Source organism: Protopterus annectens, chromosome 7.part0 (genome assembly GCF_019279795.1).
Source record: "Protopterus annectens isolate FY-2018-M chromosome 7.part0, PAN1.0, whole genome shotgun sequence".
In the NCBI taxonomy this organism is placed as follows: Eukaryota; Metazoa; Chordata; order Ceratodontiformes; family Protopteridae; genus Protopterus; species Protopterus annectens.
In genome coordinates this window covers 1,578,623,708-1,578,646,123 of record NC_056739.1, presented here as the reverse complement: position 1 = coordinate 1,578,646,123, position 22,416 = coordinate 1,578,623,708, and the positions used below count along the sequence as shown (strand labels likewise).

The 22,416-nt window shown below is 41.3% G+C and overlaps 1 protein-coding gene across 5 annotated transcripts in view; it reads left to right on the top strand.

The window, feature by feature from the left end:
* Positions 1 to 22,416, top strand: part of PHF2 (PHD finger protein 2) — a 3,400,138-nt gene that overhangs the window by 678,706 nt on the left and 2,699,016 nt on the right. For all 5 annotated transcript variants that reach the window (XM_044078128.1, XM_044078127.1, XM_044078125.1 and 2 more), the window contains exon 3: positions 19,683 to 19,787. In XM_044078128.1, the coding sequence (XP_043934063.1) occupies positions 19,683 to 19,787 (105 nt within the window). The remainder of the gene's footprint in view (positions 1 to 19,682; positions 19,788 to 22,416) is intronic.

The window sequence follows — 22,416 nt, the reverse complement described above, 5'->3', positions numbered from 1 at the left end:
TCACCTAAACAAGGGACTCTCTGTGACCCGGCCAGAGGCGAGTCAGATTTTAACGACAGATGCCTCGGACATTGCTTGGGGAGCTCATCTAAAGGGAAAATGGATACAAGACAAGTGGCCTGCCAGACTACTGCATCTACATATCAACATGAAGGAGATGTTAGCAGTCCAGTTTGCATTAATGGCTTTCAAGGAGTTACTTCTTCCAGGGCAGGTGTTGATTCTAACAGACAACACAACTGTCATGTGGTACATCAACAAGCAAGGGGAACACATTCTTATCCTCTATGCAGGCAAGCAATGATTTTATGGGAGACTGCGCTAAGCTTGCAACTAACTCTTCAGGCAAGGTTTCTGCCAGGAGCACAGAACTCCTTAGCAGATGTGTTAAGCAGACAAATCATGGATCCCCACGAGTGGAAACTGGATCTTCATGTATTTCAGAAATTGACAGTGTCATGGGGAACTCCAGACATAGATCTGTTCGCTTCTCCACTAAACCACCAGCTGCCACAGTATTGCACAAAGGGGTTTCATCACACAGCTTGGAAAGTGGATGCTCTGTCTTTCAGTTGGAAAAACCTTCATGTGTATGCCTTTCCTCCTCTACCTCTTCTTCCAAAGGTACTATTAAAGGTCAGACAAGACAGGCCAAGGATGATTTTGATAGCTCCAGATTGGCCTCTGCAACACTGGTACCCACTACTACGGAGTCTGGTAAGGAAGCCTCCATGGCCTTTGCCTCTGATTCCTCATCTGTTATCTCAGCAGGATGGTCATCTGCTCAATGTCAAGCTTCACTCTCTTCATCTAACAGCCTGGCATATTCTGTGTTGAAACACAGCAGGTCTCAACTTCCTCAACAAGTTTTAAATGTGATTATGGAAGCTAGAAGACCTAGTACAAGGAAAGTGTACGAGAAAAATGGAAGAGATTTTTATTTTGGAGTACAGCAAAGAATTTGCAGGTTTCTGAGCCTAATTTGAGTGCGGCTCTTCAATACCTTACTGAGTTATTGGACAAAGGTTTGTCCTTCTCTTCTATTAAGATTCATGCTGCAGCAATTTCAGCTCACTATGATTGTGACCCACCATTGTTTTCGCATCCTTTGTTCAAGCAGTTTCACAGAGGGCAAAGAATATAAGACCCCACGAGAGCTCCTACTCCTGCTTGGGATCTCAATTTTGTGTTGGAAAACTTACTCTACAACCTTTTGAGCCTGCGGCTACTGCTGATTTGAAATACTTGTCATGGAAGACTGCTTTTCTGTTGGCTATTACTTCTGCAAGAAGGGTGTCTGAGTTGCAGGCCCTTATGGCAGTAGAGCCATTTTTGATTTTTCATAAGGATAGGGTATCATTACGTACTAATCCTTCCTTTATGCCTAAGGTGGTTTCTAGTGTGGCTTTAAAGCAGACTATTCATTTGCCTACGTTTTATGCAGACGCCCAAGATAAAGGGGAAAAGATTTTGCACACTTTAGATGTACACAGGCAATTGCGTTATTATTTAAGCAGGACTAAGGATTTTAGGCAGTCTCAGCAGTTGTTTGTTTCTTTTGCTTTGAGTTCGCAGGGCAAGCCTGTGTCAAAACAAACTATTTCTAGGTGGATTGGCTTTTGCATTGCATTTTGTTATTCCCATCATGGCAAGGAGATTCCAGCTGGGATTAGGCCTCATTCCACTAGGGCTGCTGCCACTACAACAGCATTTCTAAGGGGTGGCAACTAAGGATATTTTGGAAGCAGCTACTTGGAGTTCAGTGCATACTTTCTCTAAGCATTATCACCTTCCTATCTACTCTAAGTCTAGGGCTGGTTTTGCCACAGCTGTTTTGCAAGGCATGTTGTCAGCTCCTGCTTCTTTATGATTTGCCAGCCTCCCTTACCTCTGCTTTGGGATTCTACCCAATAGTAAGGACTGCAGCAATGGGGAACGAAGAACATAGTACAGTTTTGTACCTACCATAAATGTAGATGTTCGAGGATCCCATTGCTGCAGTCCAATTTACCCTCCCTCCTTCCCCTCTGTGTTTAGGGGTGGTTGTGTAGGTGAGGTTTCATGCTTATATTTTTTGTATATCTTCTTGTATATATTGTGCATATTTTTGGTGCAGGTATTTTGGGCCTTGTCTTTTTAGGGTCTTCTGACATCTGGGGCAAGAAAAGACTGAGGATATGACGTCGGTCATGCGCATTAGTACCCTGACGTACTGACGTCAGTCTAATGCGCCCTGACCGACGTCAGCCTTATACTCTGGTATTCGGGCCGACTGGATGCGGACTATACCCAATAGTAAGGACTGCAGCAATGGGATCCTCGAACATCTACATTTATGGTAGGTACAAAACTGTACTTTTCCTTTCCTGAACCTAAAAATAAGGGAGAAAGGATAATCCATACCAGATAGTGGGGTTTGGCTTTATTGACCTGAATTTGTCCATTAATTGACTTAAAAAGAAATAAGTCATGGGCATTCAGAACTGCCATATAGCTGGGATACCTGGTGTCCTTAAGGGGTCACTTGTATATACCCCATAATCTTCTTTTACAAGAGGTGTGAAAGAATCACAAAGTGAAAACTCTAGCTTGGCTAGTTTTTTCTTGTTGTTTTTTTTTCAGTTGGATTGGCTTTGTGTCCAGTTTACTCTCTTATTTGGTTGTCCATAGACAACTCAGGTACTATCTTGACAGAAGAAAATCCTTCAGATCTTCAGGTCAGTTGTTCATTTCTTGTGAAGTAAGAAGGAACAGGCTATGTCATGACAGACTATTTATAAATGGTAGTCTTTGGCTATTACCTTTTGTTATTCTCATCATAACAAACCTATTCCAAGCAGGGTGAAAGATAATTCTTGGAGGGCCTTGGCTTCATCTATGGCTTTTTTGAAAGGGTTGAATTTTAGTAGAAGTATTCTAGAAGCAGCAACTTGGTCTTCTGTGCATACTTTTAAAAAGCACTACAAGCCTGATTCTTTCTCTCTGTCTTGATCAGACTTTGCTAGGACCGTTCTCCAGGGGCTCCTGGACCCTTTCCTTCCATCGCCTAGATATTGTAAGCTAGAGTAATCTACCCACATAGTTAAGACTACTGCAGCAGTGATTAGTATGAAGAACATAGTACAGTTGTGTGAGTAAACTTACCATAACAATAGATGTTCTTATGATCACTGCTGCAGTAGCAGCTACCTCCGTCCATCCCCCTTTGTTTTTTTAATTATACCAGGGTGTGTTGTATATGAATGACTTGGCACTCAAACCTATGTTTTTAGGCAGCTCAGCTCAAGCTTTCCAGCTGTTTGAGCTATAGAAGCTGGCCAGCTGTTATATATTGGGCAGGATATATATAACCCATATTGCTAAGGCTACTGCATCATATGGAGGAGTCTGTTCTAGATGTAACTGAGATTTTGAAAACATTAAAAGTTTAATATGTGTTGAGTGAAATTATGCCATCATGCTTGTGGATGGATTATATGGTCATTAAATGTCATTTATTCAATAACTGGTTAAGGCAGCTTTCTTTAGTGTACAACATAAAGTTGATTACATATCGAGAAGGCAGTATTTATTATATGAGACTTTTTTCATTTGACAAGTTACATCTGAATCTATATGGAGCTTCATTTGTGGTCAGTAAAATTACTGATCAAGTTGGCCATTTTTAGCAATAAAAAGAGTATTAATTCAAACAGTAGTTATAAAGAGGCTATTAGAACTGTGAAGTGTTTTCCTTGTAACGCAAGGGGTTTATTTCATAAATTTGATGGTATAGTTGCAAAAGAGAAGTATGATATAGTTGCTGTAGCAGAAGCATAGGAGTCGTCTTGTTTCTCTATGGATGACTTTATTAAATATGATTCCTTACAGCTGGATACAAGGGGGGAGGAGTTACATTATGGGTACATACAACTTTATCTTCTTGCCTTGTTTGACAGATTAGTGGTTTTAAAACTATTATTATCCAACTATTGGATAAAGATAATGCAGGGCGTGCATCATTTATTTTAAGTTATTGACCCCTGGAATGGGTTCTGTTACCCACTGGACATAATCTAGATGATTATCTTGACAAAAAAGGTAACGTAATATTACTTGGGGTGTTTATTATCCAGGGATTCAATGCAATACTTTGTCTGCTAGCTTTAAATTTGAAAGTTGTTAATGTAATCTTTTAGTATGGGATGACTCAAGTGGGTTTCTGTAATACAAGGGGAAATAACATTCTTGACATTGTAGCTGCTAATTATCCTGAGAAAATAACTTATGCTGTGGTTCTTCTACCACTGGGTTTATCTGACCATAGTTCTGTGGCTTTTAAACTTGAATTAATAATCCAAAAAATGTAGGGGCAAATTTGATTGTCATGATTTAATAGCACAAATTAATAAAATTGATTGGAATTGCTTATTTTCATTTACAGAACATATTCATGGATATTTAGACTTGGAAAATTTGCTGTGTAACTGTGCTAAAGCTTCTGTGAATTTTAAGTGTGGTGTATACTTTTTTTTCCAAATTGGTGGAACAGAGTAATATGAAGGTTATGTAGAAAGAAAAAAAACGGAGGTGTATAATATTAAATAGGTTTCCAGCTATAATAGGTTGGTACTAGGCTATCGGCCCTAGGGCCTATGCAAGCCTAACCATAACAATTCCCTGGATATTTCTTCCCACAATATTTACTTCTCTGGACTCCTGTCGAGCAGGGCGACTGACATGATCCCTGGGGTGAATTTTCTATCTCCCATCCAATCATCAAGGTTCCTGAAGAGGGCCAATGAGCTGCTTGACATGTATGGGCAGTCCATTCCAGAGTATGGGGAGTCTCTGGGTCAGGAACCTATCTCTCTAGCATGTTTTATTCATTGTGATGACAAGGTTTACAAAAAATAAAAGAAGTTAAGTATGCACCCTTTGCCACCACATCAGGCTAACAATTTGCTTCAGCTTCAGGTGGGTGACTCTGCCGTGGCCAAAGCTCCTTCCTCAGACCACTCATCTTTTACCACAGATCCTTCCGATGTAGCACCTATAGCTGTTATAGACCATATCCTCTGCAGCTATTGGGATCCTCTCTGTGGGCAAGGGAGAGTCACTCTTATTGGTCCTGGGAGAAGGAACAGGGTAGTCTTTTCAGTTTAGTCAGAATGTTGTTCCCATCCCTAGGGAAGTTGCTGTTTCCATTAGCAACTCTGTTGGACAATTTTTCATGTCAAAAAGAAACAGAAAACTAAACATGTATCTGCACCTGATCAAATTTCTCTATATAGAAGTAGTTTGCTAGACGTGGCTCAGGGTCTAATTCAGGCTATTTGTCATTCTTATTAGGTGGTTTCTGGTAAAAGAAAAAGGATGACTCTTTTCCTGAAGAGATTCAAGATGTAGAACCTGGACAGGAAGACTAAGGGACAGATGCAGGGTTTTATCCTCAGATTTATTTGGTTCAGACTCAGAGGAAAGCACAGTATCTGATTCTGCCTGTGGGGGTTTCTCGTTCTTTGAGACTATTTCCAGAGTGTGCCAGTGTTTTCAGTTGCAAGCTGTTATAATGAGTCAACCCTATTGCATTTTCCACAGATATAGATAGGGTGTCTTTGAGAACTCCTCTTTCTTTTATGCCTAAAATAGTATTGAAATTTACTTTAAATCAAGCTATCCATCTCACTGTTTCCTTTCCTGAACCTAAAAATAAGGGAGAAAGGATAATCCATACCAGATAGTGGGGTTTGGCTTTATTGACCTGAATTTGTCCATTAATTGACTTAAAAAGAAATAAGTCATGGGCATTCAGAACTGCCATATAGCTGGAATACCTGGTGTCCTTAAGGGGTCACTTGTATATACCCCATAATCTTCTTTTACAAGAGGTTTGAAAGAATCACAAAGTGAAAACTCTAGCTTGGCTAGTTTTTTCTTGTTGTTTTTTTTTCAGTTGGATTGGCTTTGTGTCCAGTTTACTCTCTTATTTGGTTGTCCATAGACAACTCAGGTACTATCTTGACAGAAGAAAATCCTTCAGATCTTCAGGTCAGTTGTTCATTTCTTGTGAAGTAAGAAGGAACAGGCTATGTCATGACAGACTATTTATAAATGGTAGTCTTTGGCTATTACCTTTTGTTATTCTCATCATAACAAACCTATTCCAAGCAGGGTGAAAGGTAATTCTTGGAGGGCCTTGGCTTCATCTATGGCTTTTTTGAAAGGGTTGAATTTTAGTAGAAGTTTTCTAGAAGCAGCAACTTGGTCTTCTGTGCATACTTTTAAAAAGCACTACAAGCCTGATTCTTTCTCTCTGTCTTGATCAGACTTTGCTAGGACCGTTCTCCAGGGGCTCCTGGACCCTTTCCTTCCATCGCCTAGATATTGTAAGCTAGAGTAATCTACCCACATAGTTAAGACTACTGCAGCAGTGATTAATATGAAGAACATAGTACAGTTGTGTAAGTAAACTTACCATAACAATAGATGTTCTTATGATCACTGCTGCAGTAGCAGCTACCTCCGTCCATCCCCCTTTGTTTTTGAATTATACCAGGGTGTGTTGTATATGAATGACTTGGCACTCAAACCTATGTTTTTAGGCAGCTCAGCTTAAGCTTTCCAGCTGTTTGAGCTATAGAAGCTGGCCAGCTGTTATATATTGGGCAGGATATATATAACCCATATTGCTAAGGCTACTGCATCATATGGAGGAGTCTGTTCTAGATGTAACTGAGATTTTGAAAACATTAAAAGTTTAATATGTGTTGAGGGAAATTATGCCATCATGCTTGTGGATGGATTATATGGTCATTAAATGTCATGTATTTAATAACTGGTTAAGGCAGCTTTCTTTAGTGTACAACATAAAGTTGATTACATATCGAGAAGGCAGTGTTTATTATATGAGACTTTTTTCATTTGACAAGTTACATCTGAATCTATATGGAGCTTCATTTGTGGTCAGTAAAATTACTGTTCAAGTTGGCCATTTTTAGCAATAAAAAGAGTATTAATTCAAACAGTAGTTATAAAGAGGCTATTAGAACTGTGAAGTGTTTTCCTTGTAACGCAAGGGGTTTATTTCATAAATTTGATGGTATAGTTGTAAAAGAGAAGTATGATATAGTTGCTGTAGCAGAAGCATAGGAGTCGTCTTGTTTCTCTATGGATGACTTTATTAAATATGATTCCTTACAGTGGGATACAAGGGAGGAGGAGTTACATTATGGGTACATACAACTTTATCTTCTTGCCTTGTTTGACAGATTAGTGGTTTTAAAACTATTATTATCCAACTATTGGATAAAGATAATGCAGGGTGTGCATCATTTATTTTAAGTTATTGACCCCTGGAATGGGTTCTGTTACCCACTGGACATAATCTAGATGATTATCTTGACAAAAAAGGTAACGTAATATTACTTGGGGAGTTTATTATCCAGGGATTCAATGCAATACTTTGTCTGCTAGCTTTAAATTTGAAAGTTGTTAATGTAATCTTTTAGTATGGGATGACTCAAGTGGGTTTCTGTAATACAAGGGGAAATAACATTCTTGACATTGTAGCTGCTAATTATCCTGAGAAAATAACTTATGCTGTGGTTCTTCTACCACTGGGTTTATCTGACCATAGTTCTCTGGCTTTTAAACTTGAATTAATAATCCAAAAAATGTAGGGGCAAATATGATTGTCATGATTTAATAGCACAAATTAATAAAATTGATTGGAATTGCTTATTTTCATTTACAGAACATATTCATGGATATTTAGACTTGGAAAATTTGCTGTGTAACTGTGCTAAAGCTTCTGTGAATTTTAAGTGTGGTGTATACTTTTTTTTCCAAATTGGTGGAACAGAGTAATATGAAGGTTATGTAGAAAGAAAAAAAATGGAGGTGTATAATATTAAATAGGTTTCCAGCTATAATAGGTTGGTACTAGGCTGTCGACCCTAGGGCCTATGCAAGCCTAACCATAACAATTCCCTGGATATTTCTTCCCACAATATTTACTTCTCTGGACTCCTGTCTAGCAGGGCGACTGACATGATCCCTGGGGTGAATTTTCTATCTCCCATCCAATCATCAAGGTTCCTGAAGAGGGCCAATGAGCTGCTTGACATGTATGGGCAGTCCATTCCAGAGTATGGGGAGTCTCTGGGTCAGGAACCTATCTCTCTAGCATGTTTTATTCATTGTGATGACAAGGTTTAGATCCCTGGAGCATGTGGCTCTGAGGGATTGGGATTTCTTTAAGTGGAGCATGTCTAACAGCTCAGGGTTTGACATGGCCTTGTATGTTAAGCAGAGATTGCCTCTGAGTAGACGATGATTAGGAAGAGGAAGTTTAATATTTGTAGAAATTTGAAACAGGAAGTTAGAAAAACTAAAATGTGTTAAGAAGATAAATTGATTATTGATACTACTAACAAAAAAGTTTTCTATAAATATATAAGCTTAGTTAATAAAATATTGCATAATATATGAATACAGTCAGTAATAAAATTATTAATGATGAATATGTAATTATAGGATGTTAAGTTGTCTATCTCGCCTTCATTCTTGCTGGATGGGTTCGGAGCCGACCTCGGCTCCGACTCGGCCACTCTAAAAGCTCGAGAGTTGGTTCCACCGGCTCGAGGCTCCCCTTATATCCCACAATGCTAGGCGAGAGTTACCTCAGATCTCGTTTGCCGCTACAGCTTCGAGGTTGGTTGCTTCTACCGGTTCCTGGTGAGTGTTAGCTTTTTCTTCAAAAAGTTACTCTTTTTTCCCCTTTTTAACTTAAATTCTTCCTAGATTAGTGTAGATCATAGAACTTTATCCCCGACCCTAATTTTTTTCCGTTTCTTTACTAAAAGAACCGTTGGTTCTTCCTTTGGGCCTTTGGCCTTCCCTTCCCTAGGGAGTGTTTGTGTAGTTTACTTTAATTTTTTGTACTTAATTTTTAGTATTTCTACTAAAATTATTATTTATTCTTTGCTGACAGGGTATAACTTGTGTGTTTGGGTGTGTGTTTGTGTACACCTGTCAGTTAGGGAAATGTCAAAAGAAGCAAAGGTCTCCGGATTCAAGAAGTGTGATGCGTGCTGTCAGAAAATGTCTCTGACAGACGCTCACACTTCTTGTGTCTATTGTCTGGGGCCTTTGCACCTGCAGGACTCCTGTGCTGTGTGCCATGGCTTCAGCCCCAGGGTCCTGCAGGAAAGAAAAAACAAGTTGATTCTGAGAGGCTTGTTGAAGCCAGAGGATTCCCTGTCAGTTTCAACAGGGAAGCCCTCTAAGGCATCGAGGTCTTCGGCTCCGGCTTCTGAGCCGAGACCTCAGGTTGTTCAACCTTTGCCTTTATCGGCTCCGGCTGGAGCCGATAAGTCTCAGTCCACAGTTTCTGTGGCTTCCTCGGCTCGGCCGGAGCCGAGGTTATCGAGTACCGTGTCGGCTCCGACAAGACCTTGAGCCGACAACTAGAAAGAGGTCTAGGTCACCTTCTCTTGGCTCCGTTCATTCGGCTACAGGATCTCCCCTGCTGTCTGAACGGAGCCAAAGGTCTCATTCCTCTAGGTCATCGAGGCTGTCCGATCATGACCTTCAGAGAGTGGTGAGTCGACTACTTAAGTCCGAGACACTAGCCCAGATGCTTCAGAGCCCGACTCATCAGTCGGTGCCTGCCCCGTCCATCAACTCTTTCCTCCTTGACTCTTTTGAGTTCGGAGCCGGGTCGATGTCGGAACCGAGACTGTGATTGCCGGAGCCGAGACAATTGTCTTCGGCTCCGTCGTCGGCTCCGTTTTCTTCTTTGGAGGAATCTCGGCGGACTTCCCTCGTCGGCTCGAGGGGTGAGTGGCATCGGACCCTTGTCCGACCCCCTCTCCCTCTCGGTGCTTTGGCGCTGGTGAGTTCGGCTCCGACATCGACCTCGGAGCCATCACTGTCGGTGCCGAGGGGGGTTCTTAGCTCCTCGGAGCGGGGACCTCTGGCTCTGCCTGACAGGGGTGCATTCGAGGTCATGCGGAGTGTGTTAGAGCCTGGCTCTACTCCACAGTCGGCTCCGTCAGCCCCTCCCTCCATGCTGCCTCAGGGTAAGTCGACTCACTCCCTCATCCCGGACCGCAGAGAGCCAGCTCCTCAGGAGCCCCCTGTGGGGATTTCATCCTCTTCCGAGGCCTCTCCTGATTTGGCAGAAGAGCCCCCTCGGAAGAGGAAGTGCAAGAGGAAGCACATTGACTCACCTGAGTCTATCACGTCGGACACAGATCTGGATGATTCTGAGGGTTCCCCCCGTTCCCCTTCTGAAGATGTCTCATTTGCAGACATTCTGGAGATCCTGAAACAGAGGGAAATTGGCCAGCCCTCAACCCTTCGGAGGACGAATCTGTGTATCTTGAGGCGTTTGGCTCTCGTCCTTCCACCTCCTGGGTGTCCCCCCCCTTCGACCCCCTCATGCAGGTGGTTGCTAAGAAGGCATGGACGGCTCCTGATTCAGTGGACCCCACTCCCAGGAGACCCTCTAAATTCATCACAGCTCCATCAGACAAGCAATTTTTAACAAAAGGAGTTTCTGTGGATGCTATGGTGGTAGCTGCTGCCACAAAGAAGGAACTGGCTGATCCTTCAGTGCCTGTCCATCCACCTAACAAGGAATCTAGGTCCATGGATAGGTACGGGAAGCGGATGTTCTCCTCAGCGACATTTACCATGCGTTCGCTGAATTACCTGTGCCATTTCACTCGTCTTCAAAGGGACTTGATCAAGGAAGCGAGTGAAATGTTAAAGGATCCTACAGCTGCGGGTTTTCAAGATAAAATGAACACGCAGCTGGCTACCCTTAATTCCATATCTAACTCCTCCATGCGCCTTCTCTCTTATGCGGCCAATGGAGCAAGCAGAGCCGCAGGGACAGGTGTAGCCTTACGTAGGCACGCCTGGATGCGGCTATGCAATTTTGCGGACCCTTTCAAGACGTCTTTCACGAACTCCCCTTTTGATGGATCATCTCTCTTTGGTCCTCAAGTGAAAGAAACCCTGACTAGGTGCGAGACTGATGGCAAGACCCTTTCTGCCGTCGGAGTCCATTTTTCGACTCCTTCTAGGCCTTACCCCAAAGGCCAGAAGGGTGGGAAGATGTGGTTCCGCAAACAATCTCAAGGGACTTCGCCTGACGCACAGAGTCGTTTTCCTACCAGAGGCAGAGGTGGGAATAACAATGGTAGACGTCGCCCTAGGGGCAGGGGGGGTCCGCAGAACCAGGGCAATCGGGAAGCCTTTCCTGACAAGCATTTTCAGCATCCCTGAGGTGTTGCCCGACTGCCCATCTTCGGAGGCAGTCGGGGGAAGATTGTCACTGTACCCAGAAGCCTGGCTATCCTTGACTCAAGACAAATGGGTACGGTCCATCATTTCCGAAGGCTATTCTATCCCCTTTCTTCGTTTTCCAAATCAGTCAAAAAAATCCCTTCCAGATGTTCCACCCGCTCAAAGGGATTTAGCAGCTTTGGAAATTTCAAAACTGCTTGCAAAAAGAGCAATTCAGTCAGTGCCAGCAGACCAACAAGGATCCGGAATCTACTCAAGGTTCTTTTTAGTTCCAAAGAAAACAGGGGACTGGAGACCGATTTTGGATCTCAGTGTCTTGAACAAATCAGTCAAGAAAACAAGATTTCGGATGGTCACGCTGCAATCCATTCTTCCCCTTTTGGGCAAAGGAAACTGGATGTGCTCTATAGACCTTCGGGATGCGTACTATCACATAAAAATGAACAGGCGCTCCAGAAGATTCCTCCGCTTCAGGCTGGGAACCAGTCATTTTCAGTTCAGGGCCCTGCCCTTTGGTCTCACCACTGCCCCCCGGGTGTTTACCAAATGCATGGCAGTGGTAGCTTTTCACCTGAGACGACAAGGATTCCAGGTGTTTCCATATTTGGACGACTGGCTTCTCACAGCTCCCACCAAGCATCTCCTTCTGATGGCCAGAGATTATACTTTTCGCGTTTGTCAAGAACTGGGTATTTCAATAAATTGCGAAAAGTCTGTTTTGTCGCCTTGTCGTACTATTACCTACATAGGCGCAAATTTAGATACTATAAACATATCTGCAAGGCTAACGAACCAAAGGATATCAGACATTCACAAATTGGTGTCACTTCTTCTCAACAACAACAGAGTCAAAGCCAGGTTAGTTCTAAAGGTGTTGGGAATCATGGCAGCGGCCATACCTCTCCTTCCATTGGCCAGATACCACATGCGGATCCTTCAGTGGATGCTTTTTACCCAATGGTCATACCTGGAACTTCCAATGTCTCACACCAATATGATCACGCATGGCGTGCAAAAGCATCTCATGTGGTGGATGTCTTCCCCAGCTCCTGTCGGAAGACCATTTGTTCCACCTCCTCCGTTTCATACCCTGACAACGGATGCCCCCCTGATGGGGTGGGGGGGGGCATTATCAGGGCAGGACAGTCCAGGGCACATGGCAACCAAACGAATGCCATTTGCACATAAATGTTCTGGAGATGAGAGCAGTGCTTTTAGCGTTGCAAGCCCTTCAAGACTCTCTTCCCTTGTGAACGATTGCAATCCAGACAGACAATATGTCTGTAGTGTGGTACATCAACAAACAAGGCGGAACCAGATCATACCCCCTGTGTCGAGAAGCAATCAGACTGTGGCAATGGGCGATTTCTTCTCAGCGTTTTCTGATAGCAACGCACATCCCCGGGAAGTCCAATCACATTGCGGACAAGTTGAGCAGAGCTATACTCATGCCTCACGAGTGGTCTCTGAAAGACTCTGTAGTGAGAGAAATCTTTCTCAAGTGGGGTCAGCCTTGCTGCGATCTTTTTGCTACTCCCCAAAACAGCAAGTGCAGAGAATATTTCACTCTATTCCCTTTACCAGGCCAACCCAGCAGGGACGCTCTAGTCCAAGTTTGGCCCGGGGACTTCTGTATGCATTTCCTCCTTTCCCACTGATCTCTCAAGTAATACAGAAAGCTATCGCTCAGAAGGCCTCATTGATCCTCATTGCTCCTTACTGGCCTCGACAAGTGTGGTTCCCCTTTCTACATCGATTTCTTTTGGAGCGACCGTGGAATCTGGACCTAGTTCCAGATCTTTTGATCCACCAGTCGGGTCAGTTTCATCGCTCCCTCCCTCTCTGAACCTCACTGCTTGGTTCCTCCAGTTCCAACCGTAGCCAGGCTTCCTCAATTATCTCACTCTGTTAGAGATATATTGATAGCTTCCCATAAATCTTCCACTCGAAAGATTTATTTGAGTAAGTGGAAACGCTTCTCATATTGGGCACAAGGAAAGGACATAGATCCTTTCACTGCTTCCATCCAACTAGTCCTTGATTTTCTAGCTGAACTCTTCCATGCAGGTTCATCTCCATCTACTCTTAAGGTTCACTTGGCAGCTATTTCTAATTTCCATGTGGGCATTTCTGAATCTGCCCTAATGTCCCACAAACTTTGCAAAGCCTTTTTGAAAGGAGTTTTTCTTCTCAGACCTCCTATAAGAAATCCTCCTTCTCCTTGGGACCTAAATTTAGTTCTTGCTTCCTTGATTCTTTCCCCTTTCGAACCTGCAGCTTCATGTTCCTTGAAATTATTATCATGGAAAACTCTTTTTCTGGTGGCTATCACATCAGCTAGAAGAATTTCAGAACTTCAAGCACTCAGTTGTCGTTCTCCTTATCTTGTGTTCCATAAGGACAGAGTTTCCTTACGAACTAACCCGTCCTTTTTGCCTAAGGTGGTTTCAACATCAAATATAAATCAAACCATTGACCTTCCTGTCTTTTTCCCAGAGTATTCAAATAGGTCTGAACAAAATTACACTGCCTGGATGTTCATCGTCAATTAAGGTACTACTTGGATAGGACGAAACAATTCAGAAAATCTGATCAACTGTTTGTCTCCTATGCGGAAAGCAGAAAGGGACTTTCAGTTTCAAAGGTATCATTATCCAGATGGCTAACATCTTTGATTTCCCTGGTATATGAAATTAGACAACACAAATTGCCTAATAAACCTAAAGCCCATTCCACCAGAGCTTTGGCTACTTCTTTAGCCTTCCAAGACAGACTGCCTATTGACACCATTTGTGCAGCGGCTACTTGGGCTACTCCTCACACTTTTATTTCTCATTATAAGTTGGATTTAGCTTCTAGGCATAGAGCTAATTTTGGTTCCACTGTTCTCAGGAGTCTGTTCCATTAGGCCACCCGGGACAAGGTGCTAGGGACGCGGTCCCATCCAGCAAGAATGAAGGCGAGATAGACAACAACATATAGAAGTTATGTTCTTACCATAACGTTCCATGTTAGTTGTCTTCTTCTCGCCTTCTTCTTGCGTCCCACCCTCCTTCCCCCTGGCCCGGACAGACCTAGAGGAGTTGTGATCGTGACCTCTCTTTCTACCACCTCTTTCTTAGTCATATGCTATTATGCATATTTCTTGGTTCAGGATGTAGGTCACCCTTTTTCTTCCTGTTGTTAGAGGTGGATTCTGTTTTTACAGTTATACTGTTATTGTTATAAGCTGGGGTTAGCTTACAAACGAGATCTGAGGTAACTCTCGCCTAGCATTGTGGGATATAAGGGGAGCCTCGAGCCGGTGGAACCAACTCTCGAGCTTTTAGAGTGGCAGTCGGGCCGAGGTCGGCTCCGAACCCATCCAGCAAGAAGAAGGCGAGAAGAAGACAACTAACATGGAACGTTATGGTAAGAACATAACTTCTATTTCATAGGTATATACTAGACTAATGACCTCCCAGAGCCTTTTAGAAGTGTAGCCATGCACTCTAACCCAATTGTGTCCCTATGTGTCATGGACATTTATTAGGAGTGGGTATGTTTTGAATTTTCTAGACGTTATGTGAGGGATATGTTAATTCGGGCATTACTGTCTGCTTTGTCTATCAGAGACTTGATGGCCAGACCTGGGGTGAATTTCCTATTTTCTATCCATAAGTCAAGGCTACACTTAGAATAGGGTTAGGGATAGACTCTACTTTTTAATGGATGGGGAGCCTGTTCCATTGCATGGGGATCCTTTGAGAAAATATATGTCTTGCCAGCATGTTTTATTTATCTCACAAGCAAAATTTAAATCACTGGATCTAGTAGTTCTGAAGCTATTCATTTTGCAGATGTGCAAAAGGCCCTTCACAGCTGGCTCCGAGGATGCCTTATATGCCATGCATAGATGGCCTTCTGGTAATCTGTGAGACAGGGCTATAAGGCAATCCTTGTAGAACAATCTGTTTGTACCCTGGATTCTCCTGGTAAGGAACTTTTGTGGGCATTCTAGCTGTTTCATATGTCTGATTAAGGGCTGAATAAAGTGGCACTATGACTTTCTTGGACCTGGATGCCAGACTGTTAAGTTGGGTGACATAGAATGATTTTCTTACTTCCTTGGCCACATGTTGATCAAAGGTCAGATTGCTGTCTACATATGTTTCTAGAGACCTGACTAATTGTAAGTGAATTCATTATACTCTTTTCATGTATTAGTCAAAGACATCTTTGATAATAGGGATTTAATAGACCCAATTTCCATTTCTGGCTTATTTCTGACCATTGCAAAGTATTTTATTTCTAAGTCTCTAAACAGAATAAAGAAATCTACCTCTTTGGGACATGATAATATGTCAGGAAGTTTATTAACATATATTAAAGAAAATGTAGCTCCCATTCTAGGAATTATATTTCAAAAACTGCTATTGAATGATATAGTTCCTGATTCTTGGAAACATTCTTGTGTAATGACAATCCATAAGAAAGACAGGAAAGATCAGATGAAGAATTATAGATTAGTAAGTTTAACTTCTTTACTGGGTAAATGTTTTGAGAGATCTTTATTAAATCTTATAGATATGCATGGATATAATTTATTCATTAAAGATATTGAGCAACACAAATTTATTAAAGGTGGATCATTAATGAGTAATCTGATAAGTTTTTTATGAGCAAATGAGTATGGCTTTGGATGCAGGACTCTGGCCTTGGGTTGTTTTTTTTTTTTTTTTTTTTTGATTTTCCCAAGGCTTTTGGCTGTTTATCTTTACAGGTTATTATGAAATGTCTAAAGGAATCTTAGATTAACTGTTATATTACAAGATGTATTATGAGTTTGTTAACTGATAGAAGGCAGTGTGTTATGTTTCATGCTAGTTGCATTATTTGTTAAATTTGGGGTGCCTCAGGGATCAGCCTCGGGTCCCAGTATTATTGGGTCTATATTACATGATCAAACAGTCAAATCTTCGAACACGTAATAATCGACCCCTAAATATTGAAACACTGTAATGTCGAATGGCAGAAAAAAAAAAAACAAAAAAAAAAACACCCAAACCATTAAAACGCTCTAAGAAGGGGTGAAAGCCCCCCCTCCACCCCTCCTCCCCCTGCTACTTAAATATACCAACTCCGAGATCGCACTACAGTGCAGACAATGGAAAACTTCCATGTCCGCACTGTACGGAGATCTCCATTGAACCATTCAACATTCTGACGGTTCAATATTTAAGGGTCGATTATTACGTGTTCGAACATTTGACTGTTCAATCACGTAATATAGACCCATATTATTTACTATAGTGTTTTTTAACTATTTCTAGGAAACTAAATACTGGGTACATAAATGCGCTGATGGCTGTAAAATAAGGTTTATAATGAAAAATAAAATTGATGCAGTCATTAGGTAAATGGGTCATGGACATTAGTTTAAAATTTAGCTGAACAAGTGTAATATTATAGTAAAATAAAAGTGCCACTGTGAATGAACTTCCTTAAACACAAAAGACTGTAATATTTCTAAAGTCTCCCAAACGTAAACTTTTGTTCAAACATTCAATAACCATAAAAGTAAATGTATGGGTATCACCTGAGTAACATGCTTCGCCAAAGCAGGTCTTTCCACGTCATTCTTCTTAATAGCAGCTAAATGCTCGCTAACCCTCATTACAGAGCAACGCAAAGTTAAATGGATTATCAGATTGAATTCTGACAAGTCTCCCAGATTAAATGAGGTGATATATCACTTAAACCATATTTAAAGGCACGATCATTACATTAGTGATGTTTTATCCATTATACTTTTTATATTTATATGATTGTTATAGTTATGTTGAGTGATTAGTGTGTATGCTTATATTTATTACTCAATAGTACACACCCTTTTTTATTATGTTTGGTTGGTTGTCTTTGCTTGATGTTTTAATTGGCTGTTTAATTGATGTTGATGAGTAAATTTCTTTGAACTAGTAATATTATTTAAATCCCTTGCACTCTGTATATGATGGTCTGATGAAGCACCGACATTAGGTGCAAAAGCTCTTACCATATTAAAATTATTTTTAATTTACCTCTGCCTTGTTTCATCCTTTGCACTGCTTTTATAAGTGTAATATTATGTATTTTTGTAATAAACTTCCCAGATATTCTATATATATTTGATGACACACAACTTGATGCATTCAAGGAATATAAAGATCAATGCATTATAATAACCCCCAAATGTTCCTTTGAAAAACTTGTAAAGTAATGAGCACAAAGGCTATTTAAATATATGGAATATTTGTTTAGGAATCTGTCTACAAGAGATGGAAATATATTAGCAATGGCCTTTAAGATGTATGTTAGACCAATTATCGAAAATAGTAACATATTTTGTACATACACTAAAGGACAACTAAAAATACTGGAAAATAAGGAAGCAAATCTGTACACTTGGAATATAGAATATGGAGAGAGATGTATATATTTAAAATTGTACTAATTTTGCTATAAATGGATACACTGGAAGTTGATATTAGTGTATAAGAAATTTCATGACCCAGTGTTACAAATTATATTCACCACACTGATATTAATAAGTGTGCAAAAACACACAGACATAGTAATATGAATTTTGATAAAAATGGGGAGCTCCAAAACATTTATTCAGTTCTATTCAAGTAACACAATTTTGAAGTAATATAACAGTAAGTGTGAGACAGTCTACAAATCCAGAAACTTTTAAAATAAATTTAGATCATTGGAACAGAGATAAAGTGTTTGTACCATATTTGGAGGAATCAGTGTTCCTTGATTGCCGTTTTGTCTCAACACTGTACTTGAATTATGAACGTATTATGAATTTGTAGCTCTTCTGGAGTGGGTTCTTCTTCCTCTTTCTTTGTAGGTTGTGTGTGTGTGTGGAAGTACAGCTTCTGTGAGATATTCTTCCTTCAGAAGCTTCCTGAAGCATTGCTTCCATCTGCCTGTGATGCCCTGTGGACTACTGCACAGATTCTTTGCTAGTGTCCCTTGTGAAAGATGTCTGCTATCTTCTATGTTTTTCTGTCACTGTCTTGCAACCTGATAGAGCTTCTTTATGCTATATACTGAGTCACTTTCTAAAAGCTGGTAGACGTTCTCTGATACCTTTTTCTTTGCCATAACATCTACTGTCTTAACCTCTTTGTTAGGCAACTATTGTACCTCCATAGTGTGTTCTGCCTTTCCTGTTTTCATAACTTTCGGGTCATCAGCATTCCACTAGCCACTCTCTTTATCTACCTTACTTCTGCACTCAGCTCTACCACAGATTTCTACTTTCTGATTTGAGATGTTGCCATTCCTCATCTGCTCCATCCATTTTCTTCCCTCTTCTGAAGTGCTAGAGCCATGAGCATTTTCTTGAACTCATGTGTTTTTATTCCAGCCAACTTCAGTAGTCTCTGTTGATTTTAGAACCTTTTCTGACCACTTCTTGCTTTTGATTGTGGTCACCAGTTTTATGCTGGGGGCTGATCATTACTCTAGAAATTACTTTGGAATCTCTGATTTGACCCAAATGACCCTTTCTTACTAGAAAAGAGTCTACCTGAATTGCATTCCACTTAAATAATCATGTGGCTATCTCTTGTTGCAAACCATGTGATAGCCACCATTGAGCCAGATTATAGTAAAGGCTTTTAAGGTACACATTTGCTAAGTAGCATCTTCACTGCATAAAGGGTCTAACAAGCTATACACTCAGTGAACTCAATTAAGTATATTTTTATGAGTATGTCTTAGAATACTTTATAGATCATAGACCGTAGAACATCTCTAAAGCTGTCTAAAGTAATGTCTGCACAGTATACTTTTGAACGCAGCATGCTTAGAGGTAGGAATTCTTTAAAAATTACCTTTGTCATAGTTGTAGTCGGAAACAGCTGGCAGTGAAATGTACATATCATAAGTGTTTGGGGGTGGCATACATTTTGAAAATGTTAGCTATTGGATGGAGCAACAATATAAGTTTTGACTACAAACAGAAATATCTGGATGCACACCTGCACTGCATCATTTACTGGTTCATCACTTAGTGCTGCTCTATAGACAGCACAAAGAACTGTGCATTTTTTAGAAGTTTTCAAGAGCCTTCAAATGAGGCTGACTTCTATAACAACAAATCACTGTAATGAACTGCTTTTGGGTAGCCTAGTACATTTAACACTTTCACTATGAATTGGTATGTAGGCAGATGCTTCATTTTTGTACTTATCGTAGTCTAACAATTTCTAAATGGCTATTCTCATTTATATAAATCCTACAATCACAATAGCATAATTTTTGACTCACTTTCACTTTCTGTTGAGGTGTAGTCAGTCACCATTGAGGCAGCATGAAAAATAACTGCTTTTTGTTGTATCTTCTTACAGTTGTATACAAAGACAGTGCCAAAAGTAGGGTAATGCAGACGCAAATGTTACATCAAATCAGTCAGCCACTGAAGAATTCAGCACCTCCCAACCAAGATGATTCAGGTGATTTCTTTTTTTTTGTCTAACAATAGTCTCTGTTATCAATGTTTTGTTAGTGTTTGTTATGCAGTTTCAATGATGTTTGTATTTGTGCTTGTGTGTAAAACATACCTATATACTGTGCATGATACAAGTGTGTGTGTGTGCGTGTGTGTGTGTGTGTGTATATATATATATATATATATATATATATATATATATATATATATATATATATACACACACACACACATATATATATATATCTATCTATCTATATATATATATATATATATATATATATATATATATATATATATATATATATAGATGTATATTTATTTATATGTAAATTATGACATTTTTCTGGGTATGTTATTTATTTATTTATTCTTGTGCCCATTTGTTTATGCAGAATATAATCTATTATAGTAGTAATGTATGATGGTATGGTGTGTGTCCTGCAGTGGTGATGTTCTTCGTGTTTCACTGTTGCAGTCATTACATTTGGGTAATTTGCTGGCAGGTTGCCCTCAGTTGGCCTGATTAACAAAGTCTTGTGTCCTGCGTCGGATGCTGTCCCTTCTTCCATGATGTCAGGTCGTCAGGGGTATAAAACATGCAGCCAACGCCATTACATCAGTCTTTCTTGCCATGCGGTGCCCGAAACAGAAGCAGTTCGCAAGTGCCAGCCGGTCGACTCCTGAAATTTTCGTTTTCGAGTTTCAGAACCAAAGTCTTCAACTAAAAGCTAAGTACCCCGTTGGGGAAACTTTTTCTTGCTCCTTACCGATGTCAGTAAAAGTTAATAATTGCATTACTTGTGGGACGCAAATACCTCATAAGGATTTTCATTTGTACTGTATTACTTGCCTAGGCCCTGACCACAATGTGCCTTGCTGTCAGTTTTGTGCTAAATTTAATCAACACATGAGTAAACGTCGGTATATTTTTGCTTCTAAATATTTTGGCTCAAGATTTAACTATCCAGAAATGTCGTCGGTTAGCAATCCAACTACTGGAATACCTAAAAAAATGCAAATAAAAAGACAGAGACAGACCGTCGAGGTTAACTGACGACGACGCTTCTCCTAAGCCAGTCGCCAGTTCACCGGTACTCAGTGAGGTGCTTTCGCAGCCCCTGATACCCACTACTTCTGATTCACAGGCCTTTACTGAGACCCATTCGGAGTCCGGTATGCCGCGAGATGCTTCAATTATGGAACCCACGGATGTCTCTACCTTACATGGATCCGGGGCATCTGTGCAGGCACCGGCTTCTGAGGGTGATGTCCTTCAAGGATGCATCTGCAGTCCTTACAAATGGGTAGTCCTGTCGTCAGGCAGCCCTTCGGTCAGCCGGATTCCAAAGTCTGGGTCTGGCTTCGGCTGGTGTCGCGCTTCACCCGACGTCATAGCTGCAGTTCTTCGGGTATAAAGGCATCAGCCGACGCCATTTTCCTCAGTCTTTCTTGCCGCGTGGCGCCCGAAGCAGAAGCTGTTCGCAAGTGCCGGTCGGTCAGAACCAGAGATTACTACTACCGAATACTACTTGAAGACTTCTAAAAGCTAAGTACCCGTTGGGGACTCTTTCTTGCCTCAGCCGATGTCAGAAAAAGTGAATAACTGTTTAACTTGTGGGAAACAAATACCTCATAAAGATTTCCACTCTTACTGCTTACCTTGTTTAGGCCCAGACCACGACGTAGCAGCTTGTCTAGCCTGTGCTTCTTTTAACCGACGGACGCTTAGACGTCGGTCGGAATTTGCAGAACAGTTTTTCGGCTCTGATTTTGCTTATATCATGCCGTCGGATCCTCCGACTCCACAAATAACCAAAAAACGCAGGGAAAAGGACCGACACTCGCGGTCCGGTTTCGGAAACAGCGGTTAAATAACCGCGAGTGTCTCGGTTTCGGCTGAAACCGAGCAAGCGGTTCTTCCCCCAGCCGAAAACATGCCTTCTACCGAGGCCTCTTCCAACCTGGTGGAATTGGCTTCTGAAATCCAACCTGCAGTTGCGGTTTCTCAGGAATTATCTGACACTATTCCCTTGGATATTTCAACCCCTGCACGTGGAGCTGCTAGGCCTCCTGCAGCCATGTCTATTAAGGCCTTTGCCAGGGCTAAAGCAGCCAAAGCTTCAGAAACGGTGCCTGTCAAGCCCCCCTCTCACAGGCCCAGCACCAGTTCCCATATGCTTTCTTTGGCTGAGGATCTCATTTCTTTAATTCGTGGATCCCAGCCTCATCCAGACAGGACCTCTCATCCACCTCCAGAGAAGAGGCCTAGAGCAGAGCCCCCAGAGCCAGTATCCACAGATGATTCCTCTGATGACTCTGAACATACAGACCCTCCTGAGGCTCCTTATTCCCCTTACGAAGACTCTGATGCTGAAGAGTCCATTCCTTCAGCCTTTCCACCTGAGGAATTTTCCTTTGGGGAAACCTTGCATGCTATGAGGGAACATTTTCAGTGGCAGGGCCAAGATTTCTCAGACTCCAGAAAAAGGCTTAGAACCTTTCTACATTTGCCACAGCATAGGCCTTTAGCTATACCTCCAGTTCTTTCTGTTGTAGATGATGCATTTAATGATGCTTGCACTGCTCCTGATTCATTACCTCCGGCCCCTGCTAAGCCCGATAGGTTCTAC